General features: G+C 39.8%; 1 protein-coding gene across 1 annotated transcript in view; it reads right to left on the bottom strand.

Moving 5' to 3' along the window:
- Positions 1–464: 464 nt before the first annotated feature.
- The window catches only part of polr1e (RNA polymerase I subunit E), a 58,369-nt gene continuing 32,578 nt past the window's right edge, over positions 465–26,255 (bottom strand). The window contains exons 6-12 of the mRNA XM_059970070.1: positions 22,426–22,570; positions 16,903–17,010; positions 14,739–14,835; positions 14,465–14,604; positions 7,213–7,294; positions 5,193–5,324; positions 465–1,170 (exon numbers count right to left, since the gene is read on the bottom strand). Coding sequence (XP_059826053.1) covers positions 1,014–1,170; positions 5,193–5,324; positions 7,213–7,294; positions 14,465–14,604; positions 14,739–14,835; positions 16,903–17,010; positions 22,426–22,570 — 861 coding nt within the window. The 3' untranslated portion in view covers positions 465–1,013. The remainder of the gene's footprint in view (positions 1,171–5,192; positions 5,325–7,212; positions 7,295–14,464; positions 14,605–14,738; positions 14,836–16,902; positions 17,011–22,425; positions 22,571–26,255) is intronic.

Here is a 26,255-nt window from a genome sequence, read left to right as displayed (position 1 = left end):
TATGCTGAATCAAGGCTAAGGTAGTTATTTGGTTTGATGCGAGTCCAGAGCTTTTGAGGAACAAGTAACAGTGTGGATTTGGAGCCATGACCTTAGCAAAAGGCAGAGGGGGATCAATGGTCCAAACAGCCCACTCTTGCTCCCAAGGTTCCATTCCACTTGTTCATATGTTGACTGGAGGACAGACATTAGGAAGAGAAAAGGGAAGAATGTCCTTGCTGCTATACAAGAAACTACCATTGACAACCTAGGCTTGTGAATTGGGCCATGTTTAATACCTTGCATGAAAACAAGCACCACCAAATGCTGTATTTGTTTGTATTCCACAAAGGTGTTTCCCAGGAATACATCTCAAGTCTGAGTGGGACGAACGAACTGATATGCAATTGACAACATAAATTGTGAATTTGGAACACTTCTCCAATTTATGGCTAGGAAAAGAAAGCACACAACACATCTAAGGGTTAATTTGAAAAAGTTGTGAATTTATTTTAAATACATATTTAAACATTATTATAGATGGGTGATCTTATTTGTGCTATCTCATTTATATTAATCACCCAAATTGATTTATATATATTCAAAGCCTGAGGGTCTGCATATTTCGTCCTCAATCCCCAAAAGACATCGAATAAATTGAAACTTAATATTCTATGTAACATAACGTTTCATTAAAAACAATTGTTTCAATATCACCAAATTGATCTATCACTGAATTGGTAATCAAATATAAAGGAAGACTTTGCTGAACTGCACATCATGATCAGTCTGTACAAATGTTCACCCATGTTGCTTTTCATGATAAATTATACAAAGTCCAGTGATGATCAACTGAATAAATAAACTTGATCTGAAGTTCTGAAATATTCCTCGTAGTTTTAAAAACAGTCATGTAATGCACCAATTACATCTCCATCAGACAGTAATAATACCGAGATTCTTCCTTATAAAATAGAAATTTGAAGAGTTTCAAATTTCTCAAACGCAGATACAAATTGAATTATATTGGCTTTTTATGTCATTTTCTTCCTTTTCCTACCACGAGTTCCACTTTGCACCACCAATGGTAATGAAAGAGAAGCCATTTTGTGGTCCTTTGCAACACCACCAAAAATATTCACTTTTGTCTTTCCAACCTTTAAACCCATCGCTCTTGCAATGTCCAAAATTCTGCAAAGTACAACAAAACTAGTATTGAGAAACAAAGGCAAACACATGGAAATCTGCAGATGCTGGAAATTCAAGCAACACACACAAAATGCTGGTGGAATGCAGCAGGCCAGGCAGCATCTATAGGGAGAAGCGCTGTTGACGTTTCGGGCTGAGACCCTTCGGCAGGACTAACTGAAACGTCGACACTGCTTCTCCCTATAGCCGCCGCCTGGCCTGCTGCATTCCACTGAGAAACAAATGTTTTGAATTATTCTCTGTATTTGCATGTGATAAATTTCACGATACATGCAAGGGGAGTGCTGATAATCTGTTAGTCACAGCAGGCAACACACAAGGTGCAGTTCACCCAAAATCCAACTAAATGGGTGAACAGGTTTGAGATGGTGAATACAGATGCCCACCTGTTCTTAAGTTAGTTTAATTACGTGCTTCTGCTTTTGTGCATTAAATAGCCAGAAGAGATGGAATCTTGAGTATCGTGTAAACTGCATTTTGATATTGTTTTGATTCAGGGGCACTTTTAATTCTACAAAGGGGTCTCAGCATCAATGCATTGAACGCCCAACGCAAGTGATCTTGAACCACTGCGGTCTGTGTGACGAAGATACTTCAACATTGGAGAGTTTCAGGACTTTGATCTGCAGATGGAAGTCACATTTAGGTCTATCAGATGGCGTGTGATTTGGACAGAGCTTATTCCCATTTGACTGTAGATCCCGTCCTGAGTTTCACTTATGGTGTAGGATGCACATTTGGAAGGAGCAAATGAAGCATGGTAATGCATCATATGCAAATTGTAAACAGCAATGAAGGGAGTGAATGGCTGGGGTGCCAAATAAAAGGGTAACTTGGTCTTGGATACTGTAATGCTTCTTGAATGATATTTGTACCATTTCATACAGGAGAGTATTACATCACAATCTTGACTTGTACTTCATTGTGGGGAGGGGGGAAAATCAGAAAATGGGTCATTCAGTGGAAGATGCTCAACCCCTGATTTGCCCTTGTAGCCAAAGAATTTATACAGCTCATCAGGAAAAGTATCTGGTCAATACTGGAAATATTGAAGGACCATTCAGCAAAGGGAAATTACTCAATAAACTGCTCTTCTCCATTCTTGCCAAGCTTCACTGCATCCTGTTAATCTAAAACTAGGCAAAATATAAATTCTCCACCCTCAAATCGAGTTCATCTGCAAAATCAGACAACAATACTTCATTTTCCAGTTAATAAGGGAAAGCATACGTGGGCTTTGACTGACTTATAACACTCCTGAGAACCGCTGGGTTTCCCCGAGTCAAATATATTGTGATGACAATGTTATAATGGTATACAATTCAATGCAGTGTGCAGTGAGACTGTGAGGAAGGACAGGTGGATAAGAGGGCAAAATTACAGTCAGTGGGATGAGGTGCAGTGTAACGTGGAGGCAAAAATCAAAAAGGGTGATGAATACAGGACTGCATGTGTTTTATTTGAATGCACACAGTATACGGAGTAAGAGTGATGATCTTGCAGCATATAGAGATTGGTAGGCATGACTTGGGCCTCACTGAGATGTGGCTGAAAGAAGATCATAGTTGGGAGCTTAATATCCAAGGATACACACTGTATCGAAAGGACAGGCAGATAGGTGGCTCTGTTGGTAAAAAAAAAATGAAAGCAAATCCTTAGAGTGAGGTGACATAGGATCGGAAGGTATTGAATTCTTATGGATAGTGATAAGAAACTGCAAGGGTAAAAGGCCCTGATGGGAGATGTATACAGGCCCTCAAAAAGCCAGGATGTGAGCTATATATATCAACAAGAAATAGAAAAGCCATGGCATCAGGGCAAGGTTATGATAGTCACGGGGGATTTCAATATGCAGGTAGACTGTAAAAATCAGGTTGGCATTGGGTCCCAAGAGAAGGAATTTATAGAATGCCTAAAGATGGATCTTTAGAACAGCCTGTGATTGACCCCACTAGGGGAAAGGCAATTCTGGATTGAGTGCAATGTAATGAACCAGATTTGATTTGGGAGCTTAAGGTAAAGGAACTTTGGTGAACAGTGATCAGAATATGTTAGAATTCACCCGGCAGTCTGAGAGGGAGAAGATGAAGTCAGAAGTGTTAGTATTACAGTGGAGTAAAAGGAGAGAGGGGCTGGCCAAAACTGATTGAAAGGGGACAATAGCAGTGATGACAACAGAACAACAATGGCTAGAGTTTATGGGAGCAACTCAGAAGACATAGGATAGACACATCCCAAAAATGAAGTATTCTCAAGGGAAGATGAGCCCACAAGTGAAGACAAAGCCAACATAAAAGCAAACAACACAGCAAAGATTACTGAAAAGTTAGAGGATTGGGAAGTTTTTAATAAACCACCAGAAGGCAACTAAAAATACCATATGGAGACAGGATGAAATATGAAGGTAAACTAGCCAATAATATCAAAGAGGATACCAAACGTTTTTTCAGGTATATAAAGTAAAACAGAGGCAAGAGCAGATATTGAACCACTGGAAACTTGTGCTGAAGTCGGGGCAAAAGTGAGTGTAGATGCTCCAAGGAGAAGGCACTTGGGAAGCTGAAGGTAGATAAGTTACCAGTGAACCAGATGGACTGCACCCCAGTGTTCAGAAAGTGGTAGTTGAAGAGACTGTAGGGGTATTAGTAATGACTTTCAAGAATCACAGGATTCCTGAATGGACATGAAGGAATGGAAAATTGCAAATGTCACTTCACTCTTTAAGAAGGGAAGGAGGCAGAAGAAAATAAATTAGAGGCAAAGATGTTGGAGTCCATTATTAAAGATGAGGTTTCATGGTACTGGAGGTGCATGTAAAGTGGGCCAAAATCAGCATTGTTTCCTTAAGGGGAAACCTTGCCTGACAAATCTGTTGGAATTCTTTGAGGAAACGACAGGCAGGATAGACAAAAGAGTGTCAATGGATGTTGCTTGCTTGGATTTTCACAAGGCCTTTGATAAGATGCTGCAAATGAGGCTGCTTAACAAGATACGAGCCTCTGGTTTTACAGGCATGGATAGAAGACTGGCTGATTGGCAGGAGGAGAAGAATGGGAATAAAGGAGGCTTCTGGTTGGTTGCCAGTAACAGGTAGAGTTCCAGAGGGGTCAGTGCTGGGACTGCTTTTTCATATTAGTGATTCATATCAGCGATTTGGATGACAGAATTGTTGGCATTGTGGCCAAGTTTGCAGACAATACAAAGATAGGTGGAGGAGCAGGTGACGTTGGGGAGTGTGCAGAAGGACTTGGACAGATTGGGAGAATGGGCAAAAAAGTGGAGAATGGAATATTGTGTAGGGAAGTGTATAGTCATGGACTTTATTTCTTCTACCAAAGGTGCAGATTATTTTCTAAACAAGGAGCACGTTCAAAAATCAGAGGTGCAAAGCGACTTGAGAGTCCTTGTGCAGGCTGAATCAGTGGTAAGGAAGTCAAATGGAGAGGATATTTCCTTCAGTGGGTGAGTCAAAGACCAGAGGGCTTAGCTTCAGAATAGAGGGGGCATCCACTTAGAACAGAAATGAGAAAGAATTTCTTTAGCCAAAGGGTGGTGAATATGTGGAAGTCATTGCCAGAGACAGCTGTGGAGACCAAGTTATAGAGTATATTTAAAGCAGAGGTTGGTAGGTGCTTGGTTAGTCAGGTTACAGGGAGAAGACAGGGGAATTGGGTAGAGAGGGATAACATATCAGCCATGGCGGAATGGCAAAAAAGACTCAATGGGCTGAATGGCCTATTTCTGCTCCTATGCCTTATAGTCTTACGGACGTAAGAAGTTGATGTGACAAATTCAGTCACAAGATACATTTACAAGCCCTCACACCCTTTTCATTAAGTGAGGAAAGATCGCTCAAAATGAGAAGCTGATAGAAATTAGCACTGGTTACCCCTACCTACAAGTTGATTGCCAAATTACCCATCAGGATCAGATAGCCGCTGCTTTGACAGTAACAAATTAAAGGTAACCAAATCACTACAAACATACATTTTTAAAGAACTTACTTGTTTTCACTGATTTTCAAATCTTGCTGCAGGCACGTGAGGTCAGTTTGAAAATTGTGAATGTGTAAAGCCAATGCAATAACATATGCTACTATTTTAGCTTTCATGGAGACTGGGATTGTATTTTTCAAACTGAAAGACAATAGAGAGTTAATTAGATTCAGATTTGAGGGCACTGTTTACACAAGCAATGCTGCAGATTTTTTCCCCCAACCTTCCCTGCTACAACATGGAGTCCTAACTCCTAACTCAAAATAAGCTTATAAATCACTCAAGCCAAAAACACAATATATTCCACATTGCATCCTTGAGATGCTTAATCTATTTGTACAGATTCACATAAATACCAACTATTCAGTCAATGTTTCAGGTTGAAGACATTTAACCACAATATTAACTGTTATTCTTTACACAGATGCTGCCTGATATGACGGGTTTTTCCAACATTTTTTTTAAATTTCCAATTTCTAACCTGCAGTTTCTTTGATTTTCAAGACTTTGCTTTAGATAGCCCAATATATTTTCCACTTTTTTTTCTAACTTGCTTCCTTTCTTTCTGCTCTAAACAGATTGTTCTTCAAATGCAAATGATAATGAGACTCTATTTATAAATAAAGGCAGCTAGATACAATGATTTATCATAATTAATATCACTAAAAATGTTCTGTGGTACCTAGCAGAGACTCAGTGGTCTACTTTCACAACTGAATCTGATGCTGAACAAAATAGATTCAAAAGCTGAACACTCATTGCAACCTCGGCAGCAGTGACCCATGGAAAGAGCGTGCTATTTTTAATATCATCAATCTTTCTAAAACAGCCATTCCTCTAGCAGTTACAGTATGCTTTCCTAATGAGTGCAAAGAAAAAATATATATTGAGTTAAGTAGTTTTTAGAATGCCTGAAGACTAACTATTCACCCTTATTTCAGCATTTAATATGGCAAAAGTGATGACAAAATACAATCCAAAAATAATCATAGAAACATAGAAAACCTACAATTGATGATGTGGGATTGAATTTAGGAGCTGAGAAGTAATGTTGCAGCTATATAAGACCCTGGTCAGACCCCACTTAGAGTACACCGTATGCCTTCTTAACCACAGAGTTAACCTACGCAGCAGCTTTGAGTGTCCTATGGACTCGGACCCCAAGAACCCTCTGATCCTCCACACTGCCAACAGTCTTACCGTTAATACTATATTCTGCTATCATATTTGACCTACCAAACTGAACCACCTCACATTTATCTGGGTTAATCACGATCTGCCACTTCTCAGCCCAATGAATCACTTTTCAATGAAAAGAGGTAGAGCAATATATATTGCAGAGATGCTCCTCTGCGCTCATCCATATATTTACAAAGAGCAGTGGTCCTAATATGGACTCCAACAGATAGTAACGTATACTTTGATCTCTGATTCTTACTGAACTTTGTATCCATTCTACCACTACTTCACTAACTTAAATTTTGCTCCTCGTCCTATAATATGACATTTAATCAAAGGCCATGGATCAGAACTGGTAACATGAAAAACAAAATAAGAATCACTTGGCCAACACAGTGGCACAGATTTAGTGACCTGGGTTTGGTTCTGACCTTGGGTGTCTGTCATGTGGTGTTTGTACATTCCCCAGTGACCCTTGTGGCTTTCCACAGGTGGCCTACCTTCCTCCCACACATCAAAGATGTGCAAGTTAGTTGGCCACTGCCCTTAATGCATGTGGTGATGGGTGAATCAGGGGAGTTGTTGATGGATTTAACTTTGTTGGGTGCGTGATCATTGGTGGACATTAAGGTCCCATTTCCATGCTGTATGACTCTAGGGCAATTCAAATGAACTGTTCAATAAAGTGCTCAAATATTCTGACTTCATATAACAACAGCATTCACTTTAAATCACATTAAGGTCAATTGGCAGATTTCCAACTGCAAATGAAATAGGAAATTCTGTGAACGTTACTTGAGCACTCTTGCCTTTCTCTTTGAGAATAACCTCATAATAGATGCATAGTTACCGTCCATTGTTGTAAGTCAGTACGGTGAAATTTTTCATCAAACTGCTTTTTACAACATCTGCAACATCACTCCCAAGGGAATCTGTAACAAAGTTTTAAAAAATTATAGATGAATAGTAAGTTTAATTAGCAAAAGATAGCTCACATTTTAGAAGTAGTATTGAGTTACACTTACTTTGAAAAAAAATCTGAATGAGAGCTTAGAACAGGAAGTTGTGTTATGCGTATTGATTTCTGAAATTTATTTACCTGTCAACAGATATCTAAGCAAACTACTTACACATTATATCTTCATGTTGAAAATTATTAGTCATTCTGTTTTGCAGAAGGCAGTTTACACTAAGGAGTAACTAGGTGGGGTTGTTTCTGTGCAGCAGTTCCCCATGACTCCTTGAAGGCAGGAATCTGATCCATTGGCAGACAGATTGTACAATAAAGACCTTTATAATTACCATCTGAACTTGAGGCATGATTATCAATCCAAAATGTTTCAGGGTAATAATTTTTTTTTTAAATATATGCATTTTAGATAAATTTAAATAAATTGGATTTATTCTAGCAGTGTTTCTTTCCTGATAACATACATGTTCAATTGGCTAAAGATGATAACTGAAATGTGCAAAGTAATTACAATTTATCAGGTTACTAAAATCACTTTCCTCCATCAAATGCAGTTGAAAATTACACATCATTACATCCTCATTTTCTGCCTAATTACAAGTGAAGTTTTATCCCAAGGTTTGGCTGCTGGTAAGGGACAGATAGAGCTGCCTCAAAAGATCATAGATGCAGTTGAGGAAGAGCTTCGGCCACTTTTCAACAGGCATGAAATTTTGTTATCAATTTGGGAAAATGAAAAATGAAAAAAATGGAGGATAGGCAAATGACATCACAGCACACAAAGTTATTAAAATAATGGAAACCAGAAGGTCATAATAAAAGTGTTTTTTTTAAAAAGGAGGTTCTGAAAACACCCAGTAACTATTCCCAGAGCTGAGGTTAAAGACCTGCTCAGGGCGGAAAAAATCTTGGAGCAGGAAAGGAACGGAGTTGGTGGCTCTGGTCCATGTAGGAACCAATGAAATGGATGGACCAGTATTGTTCGAGTGTTAAAAGGCAGGGTATTCATTAAGATATAGACGTTTTAGGCTCTGTCCCTGAGTTATGCACAATCAAATCACCAGTTGAAAGAGTACTGTAAAAGGTAAGTGTTTTATCAAATGTGCCACCAGCTTAAATGTTGAGGAAAAAAGAGAATATTCTTTTGAGATGGGCACCACTTTACCAGACTAAGACTAGTGTTCTAAACAAAATAGGGTGTCAGAGAGGGAAGGTTCAGAATTGAATTAATTTCTTATTCTAAAATTACAAGGCAGGTCAGCATGGTAGCATTGCGATTGGCATAATGCTTTATAGTACCAGTTGTAAGATCGGGATTCAATTCCTGACACTTTTTCTGACCACATGGGTTTCCTCCAGATGCAAACACGAGGAAATCTGCAGATGCTGGAAATTCAAACAACACACAAAATGCTGGTAGAACACAGCAGGTCAGGCAGCATCTATAGGGAGAAGCGCTGTCGATGTTTCGGGCCAAGACCCTTCAGATGCTCTGGTTTCCTCACACATCCCAAAAATATGCACGGGTTAGGGTCAGTAAATTGTGGGCGTGGAAACATGGCAACAGTTGTGGGCTGCTCCAGCACAGCCTCAGACAGTGTCGGTCAAGATGCAAATAACACATTTCACTGTTCTGATGTACAGCACATGTGACAAATCAAACTAATCTGTCTAGAGAAAAGCTACTTGACAGCATATAGAATGTGGGTAGGCAAGGTGAAGACTACACTGCTCCCTTTGATTTATTTATATTTCTTATGCAATCAATAGTAATTATTTTATGTGTTACACTGTACCGCTACAGGTTTGATGTCATACTGTTAAGTCAGTGATATTGATTCTGAAATTGTGGAATTAGCAACTGAAGAAAAACATTAAAATTACAAGATGTCTATTACATCTTGTACTCTTGTATGTCTGATGTCTACCGCAAACCCACAGACTCTCACAGCTACCTAGACTCAACTTGCAAATTAATCTTTAAGGAATCCTACACAAGGGCTCCAAAGTCCCTTTGTGCCTCAGATTTTTGAATTTTCTCTCCATTTAGAAAAGTCTTTTTATTTCTTCTACCAAAGTGCATGACCATACACTTATTGACACTATTCCATTTGCCACTTCTTTACATTTTCTCCTAATCTGTCTAAGTCCTTCTGTAGCCTATTTCCTCAAAACTACCTGCCTTTCCACCCATCATTGTATTGCCCCCAAACTTTGCAACAAAGTCATTAATACCATCATCGAAGTCATTGTTATATAACGTTAAAAGAAGTGGCCCCAATACAGACCCCTGTGGAACACCACTAGTCACCGGCAGCCAACCAGAAAAGGCTCCTTTATTCCCACTCTCTGCCTCCTGCCAATCAGCCACTGCTTTATCCATTCTTGTATCTTTCCTGTGATACCATAGGCTCTTAACTTGGTAAGAAGCCTCATGTGTGGCATCTCAAAGGTCTTCTGAAAATCCAAGTACACAACATCAACCAATTCTCCTTTGTCTATCCTGCTTCTGGCTGCTCATCCTCCCCCTTGAGAATGCCATGGACCTCATCTGAGACATCCCTAACCCTGGCACCTGGGAGACAACAAACCATCCAGGAGACTCTATCACACCCACAGAATCTCGTCTCTGTTCCTCTGACTATGGACCGCAATACTCTTCAGCTCTCTGCTCTTCTGAGCCACAGCACCAGATTCAGTGCCAGAGACCATGTCACTGTGGCTCTCTCCGGTAGGTCGCCCCCCCCCCCCCCAACAGTATCCAAAGTTATAATTATTGAGGGGACGGCCAGAGGTGTACTCTGCACTGGCTGTGCATTTCCCTTTCTTCTCCCGACAATCACTCAGTTGCCTGTCTCCTGTAACCTAGGGATGACTACTCCCCTGTAGCTCCAATCTATCACCTCCTCGTTCTCCCATAAGAGTTGAAGTTCATCAAGCTGTGGTTTCATTTCCTTAATACGCTCTCTCAGGAGCTGCAGCTCAGTGTACCTAATGCAGATGTGTTTATCTGGGAGACTGGAGTTCTCTCAGACTTCCAACATCCCACACACAGTTCAAAACACTGTTCCTGGAGATATTCTCACTCCACTACTAATCCCTAGTAGACAAAATAAGAACAAGAAAATACTTTATCAGATACCTTACCTCGCCCAAGCCTGATCTCGTCTAACCTGATGAGGCAAAGCCACTCTAGACACTGGCACACTCAAAAGAATGGCCTTGCACGCAGTATTATTATTCGCCCTTTCTAATGAATCCCTCTCGTTGACTGGTCACAGCCCAGAGAAACTGCCACAAAGCTCTGCCTTTGAAATCTTGATTGTGGACTTGATTGAAAAGGTAGCTCTACTTATGCACTACCTCTTGTTGATTGGTCACAGCCCAACTCCGAGAAATTGTTGCGAAGCTCTGCCCTTTAAATCTTGATTGATTACATTTGAGTGTAATATAGTAAGCTACCAATCAACAGAGATATGACAAGTGAGTTAGTGCAGGTAATTGGAAAATTATGATGTTTTCTGTAGATATGCACGGGAAAATATTTAATGACATTTACTTTTCTTTGGAAATGCATGCCTTGCAGGTGAAGGACTCCAGCAGGAAAGCTTTATGATCTCAAAGGAGGATAGAAATAGTGTAACAAAAAGAAATGGAAATCCCTCATTGGCAGAGACACAAAAACTAATGGTGTAATAATAATGCACATCCATTAAACATGTGTTTCTCCTTTCATAACAGAAACACAAAGAGATTATAGACAACCAAAGATCTAATGATAGAGGGGAGCTTATTTCCAGCCCAGCATCACAAAGTGAATACTCCATTGGAGACTACTCAGCCCATCAAATCTACCTCTCTTCCAAAAGCAAAACAGATAGTTGCACAGCCCATCCTCTCTTTGTTGCCCATAAATTCCTTCCGCTCAGATACTTTCCCAGCTTCTTTCTGAATACCACAATTGACTGTGTTTCTGTTACCATCCCTGACACAGAAATTTAAACTTGCTGCCTGAAGTTGCTAGAAAAATTCATGAATGCAAAATAAAGCAGCTTAAAGCTGTTGGGCTGCATCTAAGCAGCAGTCTGCAGACAGTAGCTATAAAGATAGTAAAAGTCAGTGCAGGAGTGAGATATATCAGCTAGTTGAGTGGTGTCACAGCAATACCCTTGCACTCAATGTCAGTATGACCAGAGCTGATTGCGGACTTCAGAAACAGTAAGATGAGGGAACATAAACCAATCCTCAGAGGGATCAGAAGTGGAAAGAGTGAGCATTTTCACATTTCTGGGTGTCAGTATCTCTGAGGATCTAACCCGGTCCCAACATATCAATACAGCTATAAAGAAGGCATGACAGCTGCTAGGAGTTTGAGGAGATTTGGTCTGTAACCTAAAACACTCGAAAGCTTCTCCAGATATACTATGGAGAGCATCATTGTCTGGTATGGGGGAGGTTGCTACTGCAAAAGACCAAGAGAACCCGCAGAAAGTTGGAGGTAATAATGGGGGACAACAAAATGGCAGACGAACTGAGTAAGTATTTTGCATCAGTCTTCACTGTGGGAGACACCAGCAGCATGGTGGAAGTTCCAAGAGCCAGGAGGTGTGAAGTGTGTGAAATTATTATAACTATAGAGAAGGTTCTTGGGAAACTGAAAGGTCTGATGGTAGATAAGTCACCTGGACCAGATGGTATACACCCCAGAGCTCTGAAAGAGGTAGCTGAAGAGATCATGCAGGCATTAGTAATTATCTTTCAAGAATCACTAGATTCTGAAATGGTTCCAGAAAACTGGAAAATTGCAAATATCACTCCACTTTTCAAGAAAGGAGAGAGGCAGAAGAAAGGAAACTACAGGCCAGTTAGTCTGACCTCAGTGGTTAGGAAGATGTTGGAGTTGATTATTAAGGATGAGGTCTCAGGGTACTTGGAGGCACTTGATTACATAATCCATAGTCAGCATGGTCTCCTCAAGGGAAAATCTTGCCTGACAAATCTGTTGGAATTATTTGAAGAAATATCAAGCAGGGTGGACAATGAAGAATTGGTCGATGTTTTGTACTTGGATTTTCAGAAGGCCTTTGAGAAGGTGCCACGCATGAGGCTGCTTAAAAAGCTACGAGCCCATGTTATTACAGGAAAATTCTTGCATCGATAAGCAGTGACTGATTGGCAGGAGGCAAAGAATGGGAATAAAAGGAGCCTTTTCTGGCTGACTGCCAGTGACTAGTACTAGGGGTCTGTGTTGGGACCAATTCTTTTTACGTCATATGTCAATGGTTTGGGTGATGGAATTGATGGCTTTGGTGCAAACTTTGCAAACAATATGAAGATTGATGGAAGGGCAGGTAGTTTTGAGGAAGTAGAGAAGCTACAGAAAGACTTATCGACAGATTAGAAGAATGGGCAAAGAAATGGCAGATGGAATATGGTGTTGGGAAGTGTACGGTCGTGCACTTTGGTAGAAGAAATGAAAGGTTGACTATATTCTAAATGGAGGGAAAATACAAAAAAACTGAGGTGCAAAGGGACTTGGGAGTCCTTGTGCAGGATTCCCCAAAGATTGATTTGCAGGTTGAGTCTGTGGTGAGGAAGGCAAACACAATGTTAGCATTCATTTCAGGAAGACTAGAATAGAAAAGCATGGATGTAATGTTGGGACTGGTGAGGCCTCACTTGGAGTATTGCTAGCAGTGTTGGGCCCTTATCTTAAAGGTGTCGAAACTGGACAGGGTTCAAAGGAAGTTCACGACAAATGATTCCGGGATTGGTGGCTTGTCATATGAAAAGCGTTTGATGGCTCTGGGCTTGATAGAGTGGATGTGGAGAGGATGTTTCCTATGGTGGGAGAGTCTAAGACCAAAGGACACAGCCCGAGAATAGAGGGGTGGCCTGTTAGAATAGAGTTGAGGAGGAACTTCTTTAGGCAGAGAGTGGTGAATCTGTGGAATTCTTTGCCACAGGCAGCAGTGGAGGCCAAGTCTTCTGTATATTTAAGGAAGAGGTTGATAGATTCTTGATCGGTCAGGGCATGAAGGGATATGGGGAGAAGCCAGGAGATTGGGGCTGAGAGGAAAATTAGATCAGCCACGATGAAATGGCGGAGCAGATTCGATGGGCCAAGTAGTCTAACTCAGTTCCTATATCTTATGGTCTAAGAGTTGTAAAATTAGCCAGCTCCATCATGGGTACTAGCCTCCATTGTATCCAAGAAATTTTGACGGAGCGGTGCCTCAGAAAGGCAGTGTCATTATTAAGGATCCTCAGCACCCAGGACCTGCCCTCTTCTCATTGTGGCCGGGTAGGAGGTACAGGAGCCTGAAGGCACACACTCAGAGGTTCAGGAACAGCTTCTTCCCTCTGCCATTCCATTCCTAAATGGACATTGAACCCATGAACACCGCCTCACTTTTTTATTATTTCTGTTTTTGCACTATTTTTAACTATTAATATACATAGGCACAGTTTAATTCAGTTATTTTTTCTATATTTATCATGTATTACATTGTACTGCTGCCATAAAATGAACAAATTTCATGACATATGGCAGTGATATTAAAGCTTGTTATCTACAACCCCACAATTTTTTGTGACTGAAACAATGCACACAGCTTAAGGGATATTTAACAAAATCAGAAATAAAAACTAAAAACACTGGAAGACCACCTTTGGAGAAAAAACGTTAAACTTTCAGGTCAATGATGCCTCAACAGAAAACTTTTGAGGGCCTTGTTTGTAATGGGGGGTGGGGGCATTGCAGACTAGGGGAAATCAGACATTCATGATCTGATCCATTGTTTCTTCTGGATAAATAGGTGAAATCTAGAACTTCATCAATAGCCTGACCTTTCAACCAGAGAGCTTGCACTCGATTTCCATGTAACACAAATAAAATACTGTGCTTCAGTGAAACACAACTGCTGAAAGAGCTCAGTAGGTCAAGCAACATCTGCAGAGGAAAATGGATAGCTGAATCTGATTGGGTACTTACCCAGATTTCAGAGAGACATTTTGCAGAACTCTGTTAACAAATCCCCAACACCTCGTTCTAATTTATTGCAATTATTAGTTACACTTTATTGATGTAATTTTGTTTGATGACAAATATACAAGATACCAAGAGGTTTACCTTTGTGTTTGAATTCATGCTTTTTAAAGTTGTGTAATTTGATCAGAATCTGAAGATAAAACAGGCAGTGAATTTTATGATCACGACTTTCCTCATCTCGAGGTAATGATTTAAGGGATTCCAGAATAAAAGATGAGAAGCTGAAAATAAAGAAAACAGCTTTAAAATCTATTCCTCAAATATGCAATTAAGGTTAAAAGTATCAAAGCTGCCCCATTACACATCAACTCTCACTATTCGCTGGTTTAACTTAACATAACTTTTATAAACTTACTTGCCAGTTTGTGCCAACTGATGAATTTCCTCTGCGGTTTTAACCTTCAGTGCTTCGCAATATGGCTTGATTGCTTGATACTCAATAGGTGAAATTACTTAACATAAATTAAGGAATCACACAAGAAAACTGAAAACTTCATGAAATTTACAACAACTAAAATCACATGATCTATGTCCACCCCTTCAACACCAATCAATCCAATTGGATACAGATTACAGTAAAATTCTAATAATACCCCACTATCAGATTGTTCAGAAATCTCAGTTCATTTCTAGTTCACTGGCAGCCAACTCTCACCCTCCATTTCGACATACCAGGGCCTCACTTGCTGTGCTCCCTTTAATCTGACAGGGACCTGTTTCCATTTGCTCCTATTAACCTGACTACAGACCTGTTTCCCATGCTCATTTTAAACTGATGAGGGTTCAATTCTTAGTTTAACACAACCAAATGTTATGGTTTTCACTTTGGAAGATTTAATGTGAAGTATCAGTACACTGTTAATGGCAAGACCCACTACAGAGGGTCTTGGGGTCCAAGTTCATAAAGCTCCCTGAAAGTGGCTGCAAAGGTTGATAGGGTGGTAAAGGCGGCATTTAGCATAATTGCCTTTATTAGTAGTGAGTTCAAGAGTCAGGAAATTATGTTACAGCCTTATAAAACTCTCAGTAGGCTGCACTTGGAGTAGTGCATTCAAATTTGGTCATCCCATAATAGGAAGGACATGGAGGCTTTGGAGCAAGTGCAGAAGAGATTTACCAATACGCTCCATGGATTAGAGTTCATGTGCTATAAAGAGAGGTTAAACAAACCTGGGTTGCTTCCTCTGCAGCAGCAGTGGCTTGGGGAGATCTGACTGAGATTTATAAGGTTTTGAGAGGTAGCGATACAGCAGGCAGCCAGTATCTTTTTCTCAGGGTTGAAATAATTAATACTAGATGGCATGCGTATAAGGTGAGAGGGTGTAAGATCAACGAGGCAGGGGTAAATTCTTTCTTTCTCCCTCACAAAGACTGGTGGGTGCCTGAAATACTCTGCCAAAAGTGGTTGTTTGGATAAATATGGCAGAGGCATTGAAGGGGTTCTTAGCCAGAAATGTGAATATACAGAGAATGGAGGGATATAGACATTGTGTAGGAAGATGGGATTAGTTTAGTTAGGTACTTAATTTAGTAGTTTAATTACTTTGACATGTGGGCTATAGGGCCTATTCCTGTGATCTAAAGCTCTGTGTTCTATAAATGTATTTCTAACCATTCTATCATTCCTAAAGTAAGGCATGTATGGCATTTTTAGTGGATGTAACAAGAATTTTGTACACCTGCTCTTATGTCCTAACACTGAACACTGGATCATTGTTTTATATTCCTCTGGTATAAGAAACATTCTTATTATTCTTTTAATCGGAAAAAAATCTAAACGAAGGCTGAGCACAATTATATATTTTCTACCCATAGTCCATTACAGCTTAGTTCTTTTTGCTAACCGTTATGTACATGACTCCTGCTTGAATTTAAATTCTCACCTGCCTTAAAGAATTAATTTACAATTTCCAAAGTATAGTAAATGGCTTTTTCTGTGTATTTCCTATACCTCAGAACAGAGCACAGGTGCCACAATGGATAGAAAATTGGCCATAAAACTAAAGAATGCAGTTACTCAATTGGCAAGAAGTGTATCACTGTAACTCACTAATTACACAAAAGGGTCAGTTTTGAGAAGCTTGTGAAGTGTAACATTAGCAGGTGGCACTATGTTTTGGCAAGTCAATGACCAAGTGTAAGCCTGCACTGGCAAATACACACAGGGATAATTTGAAAGGAATTCTTTAGAAAACATCCCTCAATGAACTGGTAAAGAGGCAGTTATGAAAGTACAGATAACCCACCATAAGTAGAAATGCAAATTAATAAAATAATTAAAACAGCAAAGCAGCTGCGTCCTTCTCTGAAAAGACAGAATTGGAAACCAGAGAATTTAAAATATAATTAGACCACGTTTGAAACACTGAATATCTCTGGTCTCTGAGCAATCATATTATATGATTGTATACTTGTATACAAAATTGCATACTTTATCAATAAATGAGAAAGCCAAGATGCACATCTTTAGGGAAACACAATCCACTCTATCGTGCATGTTTAATTTTCTAAAAGGATACTGTCCTCAAACCTGTAAACATCCTCGGGCTTGTCTGCATCGGCATGGCAAGGTGGCAGAAACGCTGATGTGTCCTGCGACTCAAACTGAGATGATTCATTGGCCAAAGCTTTCAGAAAACAGAAGGCCAGAAATATAGTACAATCAAATCAGTACTCCACCACATTCAATAAACACTATTGAATAGTGACTATTTTCTCACAGGTATCCATTTAGAGTAGGATTGAACAAAAATCTGTAACTATTTCTACAGCATTTTTTTAAAAAATTGTGGTGAAATAGCCTGAAACTTAACTCTAAAAGGTGGATGGCAATTATCTCAGTAGACACGAGAAGGCCACAGATAGCAATTAAGGTCATTACAAACAAACCATATACAGGGGATTCCAGTTAATTGGGCCACTGGTTAATCGAGACAACCAATTATTTGAGACAACTCTTTAAAGAACAGAACCAAATAGTAAAAATAGCTGGATTCCCTTTGTTTATTTGGGAGACTATGCCACTTAATTGGGGCAAGAGACTATTGCTGAACATTTTCTAACTAGTGTCAGTTGCATGCATGATGGGTGGCTGTTAGATACTACACCCTCCTAGAGCAAACCACCTTAAATAGCGTCACTTAAGTGTTTGTGCTCAAAAAGCAGTTTTTTTTCCCAAGATTATTGGCAATTCAGAACTGCTTTGCTCATTGTGTTTCCAGTCATTCAGGCTTGGAGATGCCAGAAGTGGTTGGAATTAATAATGGGTGAAGATATCACTTCTACAAACAAACTAGACACTACAAGGAATTTGAACATATTGCCAATCATCATGCAATCATTGAAAGCACTATTTGAAGGCAGTAGATAACCATATAGCCATATAACAATTACAGCACGGAAATAGGCCATCTCGGCCCTTCTAGTCCATGCCAAACGCTTACCCTCACCTAGTCCCACTGGCCCGCACTCAGCCCATAACCCTCCATTCCTTTCCTGTCCATATACCTATCCAATTTTGCTTTAAATGACAATACCAAACCTGCCTCTACCACTTCTACTGAAAGCTCATTCCACACAGCTACCACCCTCTGAGTAAATAAATTCCCCCTCGTGTTACCCTTAAACTTTTGCCCCCTAACTCTCAACTCATGTCCTCTTGTTTGAATCTCCCCTACTCTCAATGGAAAAAGCCTATCCACGTCAACTCTATCTATCCCCCTCATAATTTTAAATACCTCTATCAAGTCCCCCCTCAACCTTCTATGCTCCAAAGAATAAAGATCTAACTTGTTCAACCTTTCTCTGTAACTTAGGTGCTGAAACCCAGGTAACATTCTAGTAAATCTTCTCTGTACTCTCTCTATTTTGTTGACATCTTTCCTATAGTTCAGTGACCAGAACAGCACACAATACTCCAAATACGGCCTCACCAATGCCTTGTACAATTTTAACATTACACCCCAACTCCTATACTCAATGCTCTGATTTATAAAGGCCAGCATACCAAAAGCTTTCTTCACCACCCTATCCACATGAGATTCCACCTTCAGGGAACTATGCACCATTATTCCTAGATCACTCTGTTCTACTGCATTCTTCAATGCCCTACCATTTACCACGTATGTCCTATTTGGATTAGTCCTACCAAAATGTAGCACCTCACACTTATCAGCATTAAACTTCATCTGCCATCATTCAGCCCACTCTTCTAAATGGCCTAAATCTCTCTGCAAGCTTGGTCACACTGTCAATCAAAAGAACACATCAGCATATGCTGAATAAATTCCTCCACTGGTAACTATCAGGAACTAATACACAGTTTTATAGTACTGTAGTAGTTTTGGTAGTGTTCTAATTTATTCTGTATTCATTTAAATATATAATTTTTTACCCAGTTATAAATGATAGTTTGTCTTTTTAATACCTTTTTAACAATTCCCATCAAACTTTGCTTAATGGGACAGCAGTTTAATTGGGCTAAAATATTCATGTCCCGCTGTCCCCAATTAACTGGAATCCACTGTATAGTAGACCAGGCTGAATACCACTCTGATGAAAATTAGTGAAGTTCACAACTTGGCACATTGGTTCTGTTACTCATGGTCCCGACAGTTTGGACCGGTAGATGGATGAGGGGGGTATGGAGGGCTATGGGACTAGGCAGAAAATCGGACTAGATGGGCCAAAGAACCTATTTCTGTGCTGCAGTTCTCTATGACTCTTACGAGTACGACAACTACCCTTTACTTTCAAGTCTCTGCCAATGCATTCATGAGCGAGTTATACAGAACTTGGTCAGGATTAATTTTAGGGCACCAAAGCTGAAGGATCTTGATGATAAATAAGGAAATGACAAAGATTCACTATTCACCAATTCAAATGGATTATACCTGGCCGCATGGATTAGGCTAATAAATGTGATTCCCTTGGGTTTAAAAAGCTGAAAAGTGATCTCATCAAGAGTTTTCTGATAAATAATTCAGTCTGATAGATACAAGGAAATTACTTCCTCTAATGAAGGAATTGAAACAAAGTATATTTTTAAAATTAGAGGTATGACACTTAAAAGTAAAATTTGAGGCAGTATTTCCAAGCAAGGATAATTAAATAAGCAAAATAGAAAGGGTTGTATTAATTAACTAAAATGAATGCTGAAATTGCATTACCAATTTCCTAAGCAAATCTATTGAGAGGCTCATCTTTGGTAAACAAGTACAAAATGTACACAAGGAATTGAACTAAATTGCTTATTTTTCACTTAAATTGCACACCTTAAGTTTTTTTTTACGGTGATCTGTGCACTCCATAAGGACAAATTTCCATTAACTGAACTGCTATAATGCAGAATACAGTTGGCCCTCCTTATCCGCAAATTCCGCATGTGCGAATTCAACCAACCGCGAATCACGGAAACCTGGAAGTGCTCTTCCAGCACTTGTTGTTCGAACATGTACAGACTTTTTTTTCTTGTCATTATTCCCTAAACAATGCAATATAACAACTATTGTACATAGCATTTACATTGTATTAGGTATTATAAGTAATCTAGAGATGATTTAAAGTATATAGGAGGATGTGCGTGGGTTATCGTGGATCGGGATCGAAAAAAATCAGAAGTTCTCTTACTAAGTAAGTCGGAACAGGTACATCTGGTATTATTTAGTGTCAGTTAGTCAAACATTTGTCTTAGTATATAGTATATATTTTACCTTTCTATGCATATAAAACACTTAAGAACATATGTTTTAGCGCCGGGCTCAGGAACGGAAGTTCCTAAGTTCGATCTAGTGACAGATCACTCCCAAGTGCGCTCTCCACCTTGCCAGGTTGATGTGGAGGATCAAAAACCACTGCATTGCTTAGTAATAATTGTAGCTTTCTCACTTTATCCTTTAAAATTGTTCCGATTGTTAACCAATGTAGCCTAATGCTTTTCCAATGACCAATAACGTTTCACCTCTTTCTAAAAGCTTTATTATTTCCACTTTATTTTCAATCGTGATCGTGATTATTTTCGTGAACAGAAACACTGCAGATTCAGACCTCTACCGCTGGGTCCTAATGTCCACCGCACTGATACAGACTAAATAAAGTCTGGGGTTCCACTGGGTCCTAAGGTCTACCTCATTAAGCCAGGTTGAATAAGGGACTTGAGCATCTGCGAATTTTGGTATCCGCGAGGGGTCCCAGAACCAATCCCTCACGGATAAGGAGGGCCAACTGTACTGCATAAAAGTACATTGCTTACTGAAGATTACATGGGATTCTCACATCATAAAACACCACAAAACTAGACTTTACAGATTAAATGTGCTAGTTAGTTATTTACAGATTAAATACAAAACTTTAGCAGAAAGTCTCATAACTATTTTACAATGCATTCAAATGTACGCAATTTGATTAATTTTACTATGATCTTCTATTTATTTCTTCTGAAAGTTACCGTTCTCAGCACACCAGCAATTCCTGCATATTCTTTGGTCCCCCGCTGCTTTGTTTAGAGATGCAATACAAGAAAGTGGATTACAATAATGTTTTTCCCTAAAGTTCAAAACTTGTGATAAAACCCTCATCAATACAAAATGTTCTCTTCAGCTTCTCAGCCAGTGATGGAGGAATAACCTACAACTGGGACAATTAAGCTTTCTCTTGGGTGCCTCTAGCTGCAAGTTGTGTGTGTTAGCAATGGAACTTGCATCCCTGCTGGAATCATCCCCATCCCACCAACTCCCAAACTAACACAGCAGTATAAATAGTTACTTTCTTTTTTGAACCATTTCCTGCAGGACAGAGGAACAAAATCAGATACTACACTGAGTTGTCCAATCGATATTTTAAAACTAGCAAAACAATGGTATAGGCATCAAAAGATACTGCCACTTGATACAACTTTAGTGGACGTTTGTCGTATTTAGAATATAAAAAGTAAGCATGCGAAAATCACGAATTCATAATAGTTGCTCCCAGCCTCAAAAATATTATTTCCCCTTTTCTCAGCCTCAATGACAAAACTTGATTTATTATGCACATCTCTTAAAGAACAACATAATGGAATGGACTGGGGTTTGAACACTCTCATGGGAAGACCAAGAACAAATTAATATTGTACACCTCCTACACAACTTAATAGGACACAGAACCGCAGAGATCCATAATGACAAGTGTCTTGGTCATTGCAGATTCTTTCATTCAGCATGTATATAATGGGTGTTATTAATGTTAGCAGGTACATCCTTTTTTTTACTCACAACTGCTGAATCAGTGCGAAATGAATATCAAAGCTTAACACTAGCTAATTATCATGGCAGTTTGTTTTATAATGCATATGTGCATGATTTATTCACATAACCTCCCAAATATAGATTAAACCTTCACTCTGCTCCCTTTGTATCTTTTTTCCAATCAATAATTTAGATTGTAGTGATGCTAATTTATTTCCATGAATACTGCATATTCTTTACATTATTATGTAGTCACTGCCCCATAACTTAAGAAATATAGAAATCTACAGCACGTTACAGGCCCTCTGGCCCACAATGTTGTGCTGACCACATAACCTACTCTAGAAACTGCCTAGAATTTCCCTACCTCATACCCCTTGATTTTGCTAAACTCTATGTATCTCAGAATTTCTTAAAAGACCCTATTGTTTCTGCCTCCACCACCACCGCTGGCAGCCCATTCCACGCACTCACCACTCTGTGTGAAAAACTTACCTGACATCCCCTTTGTACCTACTTCCAAGCACGTTAAAACTGTGCGCCCTCATGTTAGCCATTTCAACCTTGGGAAAAAGCCTCCTGCTATCTATGTCTCTCATTATCTTATACACCTCTATCAGGTCACCTCTCATCCTCTGTCACTCCAAGGAGAAAAGGCTGAGTTTGCTCAACCTATTTTCATAAGGCATGTTCCCCAATCCAGGTAACATCCTTGTAAATCTCCTCTGCATCCTCTCGATAGTATCCACATCCTTCCTGTAGTGAGGTGACCAGAACCGAACACAGTATTCCAAGTAACACAGTAATTGACGCTTTTACCTGAAATTCCTTTTTTATCAATGATATTTTCTGCTGCTTTGGCCACAGCCTCCTGCAATGTCTCATTCCCAACCTGATTCAATCTGCGAGAGTTCAGGGCATGTTTCTGCTTGATGGTACCAAAGGCTTCAATAAGGGAGTCCACCTGGAAATCAGCAGTTAAAATACTTTTAATAGCAATAAATTGCTTACTTTCTATTTAGAGATACAGGCTAATTAAACCAAAATGTTATGACTTTAATATTTCAGTTCTCAATTGTGACCTAATGGTTGCATAACCTTCAAGCTTCCATTTACTTCCTTTTGTTTGCATTAATTGAAATATATTTTGTTGGACTTGCTTGTTCTATGAACACAGAATGCCATGTGGGATAAAATGGGACTGCAAGTCAACACAGTTTTACACAGCCTCCTACATTAAGGTACTGGAAAATTCCTGCATGTTAAGCTGAAAGGCACTATGAGAATTAGATGCAGCACCACCAATCGAGTCGGCCTACACTACTCATACAGTTTTCCAGACCATAAATAGACTGGAGTAGGAGTTGTGAAGCACTGGAAAATGGCTGTACCAGTTATTTCATCCATAATGCCTTTTGTTGTCACTGTGATTTAGTTGCAAAGCAAGTCTTCATTGAAGGTTGACAGAAAAAAAGCTCCAAAGTGAGGTCGCGTACCTGAAGCATTCACTATTTCTCTTTCCATGATACTATCCCACCTGCTGAGTTTTTAACATCAGTTTTTGTTTTTATTTATGATGAGAAAATGAAGCTATGTTTAAAGGGGCAAAGGTATAAGATTTGGGGGTGCGGGTCAGGGGAGGTGGAGGAAAGAAGTAACTTCTCTAAACACATTGAAACAGCAGATGTAATAAGTTCATGCATCCCTTCACATTCATTCCACATCTCTACCATCAGAACATCAAAATACATTGTGTTGTACTTCTGAAAATATTAATATTCATTAAGAGATTTTAACTTGCAATCAGGTTACTATTAAGTGTGTGTATTTAAAGTCAAAATTGAGTTTATTTTCATATGCACAAGTACATATACACACAGGTGCAATGAGAAACTTGCAGCAACTTAACAGACATATAGCATACAAGCAGCATTCACAAAGAAAAAACTATACACAATTTTTACAAGAACACAATTAGAAAAAAATAAGCCCATTTTAGTGCAGATTGATTAAAGTAGTCACATTGTTGCCAAACTGCAGTGATGAGTTGGTTCAAAATCCAAATGGTTGAACAGAAATCATTGTTTTTCAACCTGGTGGTGTGGGACTTCAAGCTTCTATACCTCCTACCTGATGATAGCTGCAAAAATATGCCTAGGCCCAGAAAGTGGAGATCAATATTGCCTTCTTCCAGTGATTAGGAGGGATGTGCCTGTTATGTGCTGGGAGACCCACTACTCTCAGCAGCTAATTATACTGCAGACCATGATGCAACTAGTTCGGATATCTTTATGTGTTAGTGTTCAATGGCAAGCTGAACCTCCTTAAGCTCATAAGAAAGATGCTGGTAAGCTTTCAATGTGCTGGGCTCATGAGAGCTCATCTGATACATTACTGCCAAGGAATTTAAAGCAGCTGACTCTTTCTATCACCTGTTTCCTACTGTAGATGGCATGGTAGCATAGCAGTTAGCATAGCCATAAGAAATAGCAGATTTAGGCCACTCAGCCCACTTAGTCGGCTCCGCCATTCCATCCTGGCTGATTTGTTTTCCCTCTCAACTCCATTCCCCAACCTATCTCTGTAACCTTGAACAACCCCATTTATCAAGAACACTATCATACCCTCAGTTCTAACCAACAAGATCCAAAATCTGAGCCTCTGTACTTCCCCCTGCAACTGCATCTTGGACCACAGTCTGTGCAGATTGGAAATAACATCTCTTCCTCGCTGACAAACAACACTGGCACACCTCAATGATGCGTGCTTAGCCCACTGCTCTACTCACTGTACACCATGGCTGTGTGGCTAAACACAGTTCAAACACCATCTATAGATTTGCCAATGTCACAACTATGGTTGGCAGAATTTCAGATGGTGATGAGGTGGCATACAGGAACAAGATAGATCAGCTGGTTGAGTGGTGTCACAACGGCACTCAGAGGAACAGAATGGAGGGCTCAACCACCAATCACTCTGATGGGATTACACTATAAATACCCCACTAGTTACTGGTACATTGAGGAACAGATATGTAGGCATATTAGGGAAAACTGTAACATAATGGACTTGTTGTCATGCATGACTTCAACTTCCCTAATATGGACTGGAACCTCTGTGCAAAAGGTTTAGAAGGGGCAAAAATTATTAGGTCTTATCTCTTGCTCTTCACATACTTGCAGAATGCCTTGGGGTTTTCCTTAATTCTGTCCGCAAGGAATTCTCATGGCCCCTTCTGGCTCTCCTGATTTCTTTCTTGAGCTCCTTTTTGCTAGCCTTATAATCTAGCTCTCAATCGTTATCTAGTTTTCGAAACTTTCGTAAGCTCTTCTTTTCTTCGACTAGATTTAAAACAGCCTTTGTACACCGCAGTTTCTGTACCCTCCTATCCTTTCCCTGTCTGATGAACGTACCCATGCAGAACTCCACACAAATATCTACTGAACATTTGCCACATTTCTTCCGTATATTTCTTTGAGAACATCTGTTCCCAATTTATGTTTTCAAGTTCCTGCATGATAGCTTCATATTTCCCCTTACTCCAATTAAACACTCTCCTAATTTGTCTGTTCCTATCCCTCTCCATTGCTATGGTAAAGGAGATATCCAAAGTGCTTTCCCAGTGAGAGATATGACACCTGACCAGGTTCATTTCCCAATACTAGATCAAGTATAGGCTCTCCTCTTGGAGGTTTATCTACATATTGTGTCAGTAAACCTTCCTGACACACCTAACAAACTCTATCCCATCTAAACTCCTTGCTCTAGGGAGATGCCAATAAATATTTGGGAAATTAAAATCTCCCACATGACTACCCTGTTATTATTACACCTTTCCAGAATCTGTTTCTCTATCTGCTCCTCAATGTCCCTGTTACTACTGAGTGGTCTATAAAAAACACCCAGCAGCGTTATTGACCCCTTCCTGTTCCTAACTTCCACCCACAGAGACTGCATAGACAATCTCTCCGTGACTTCCTCCTTTACTGATCAACAGTGCCACGTCCCCACCTCTTTTGCCTCCCTCCCTTTCCTTTCTGAAACATCTAAAGCCTGGTACTGTAAGTAGCCGTTCCTGACCCTGAGCCATCCAAGGTAATGGCCACATCATAGCTCCAAATACCGATCCATGCTTTAAGCTCACCCGCTTTGTTCATAATACTTCTCACATTAAAATAGACACATCTCAAACCATCGGTCTGAGAATGTCCCTTTTCTATCACTTGTCTATCCTCCCTCTTGCACTGTCTCCAAGCTTTCTCTATTTGTGAGCCAACCGCCTCTTCCAATGCCTCTTTATTTTGGTTCTCCCCCCCCAGCAATTCTAGTTAAAATTTTCCCCAATAGCCTTAGCAAACCTCCACGCCAGGAAATTGGTCCAGAAATCTGAATCCCTGTCCCAATCACTCAGTCATGCATTTATCCTCCACCACATTCGATTCCTATACTTACTGCCATGTGGCACAGGCAGTAATCCCCAGATTATTACCTTTGAGGTCCTGCTTCTCAACTTCCTTCCTAACTCCCTGTAGTCTATTTTCAGGACCTCCTCCCTTTTCCTACCTATGTCATTGGTACCAATATGTTCCATGACCTCCGGCTGTTCTCCTTCCCAGTTCAAGATATCCTAGCCCCTGGCACCTGGAAGG

The sequence above is a fragment of the Hypanus sabinus genome, chromosome 5 (assembly GCF_030144855.1).
Source record: "Hypanus sabinus isolate sHypSab1 chromosome 5, sHypSab1.hap1, whole genome shotgun sequence".
NCBI classification, from domain to species: Eukaryota; Metazoa; Chordata; class Chondrichthyes; order Myliobatiformes; family Dasyatidae; genus Hypanus; species Hypanus sabinus.
Note: the sequence above shows the minus strand (reverse complement) of the source record. Positions and strands in the feature narration are given on the sequence as shown.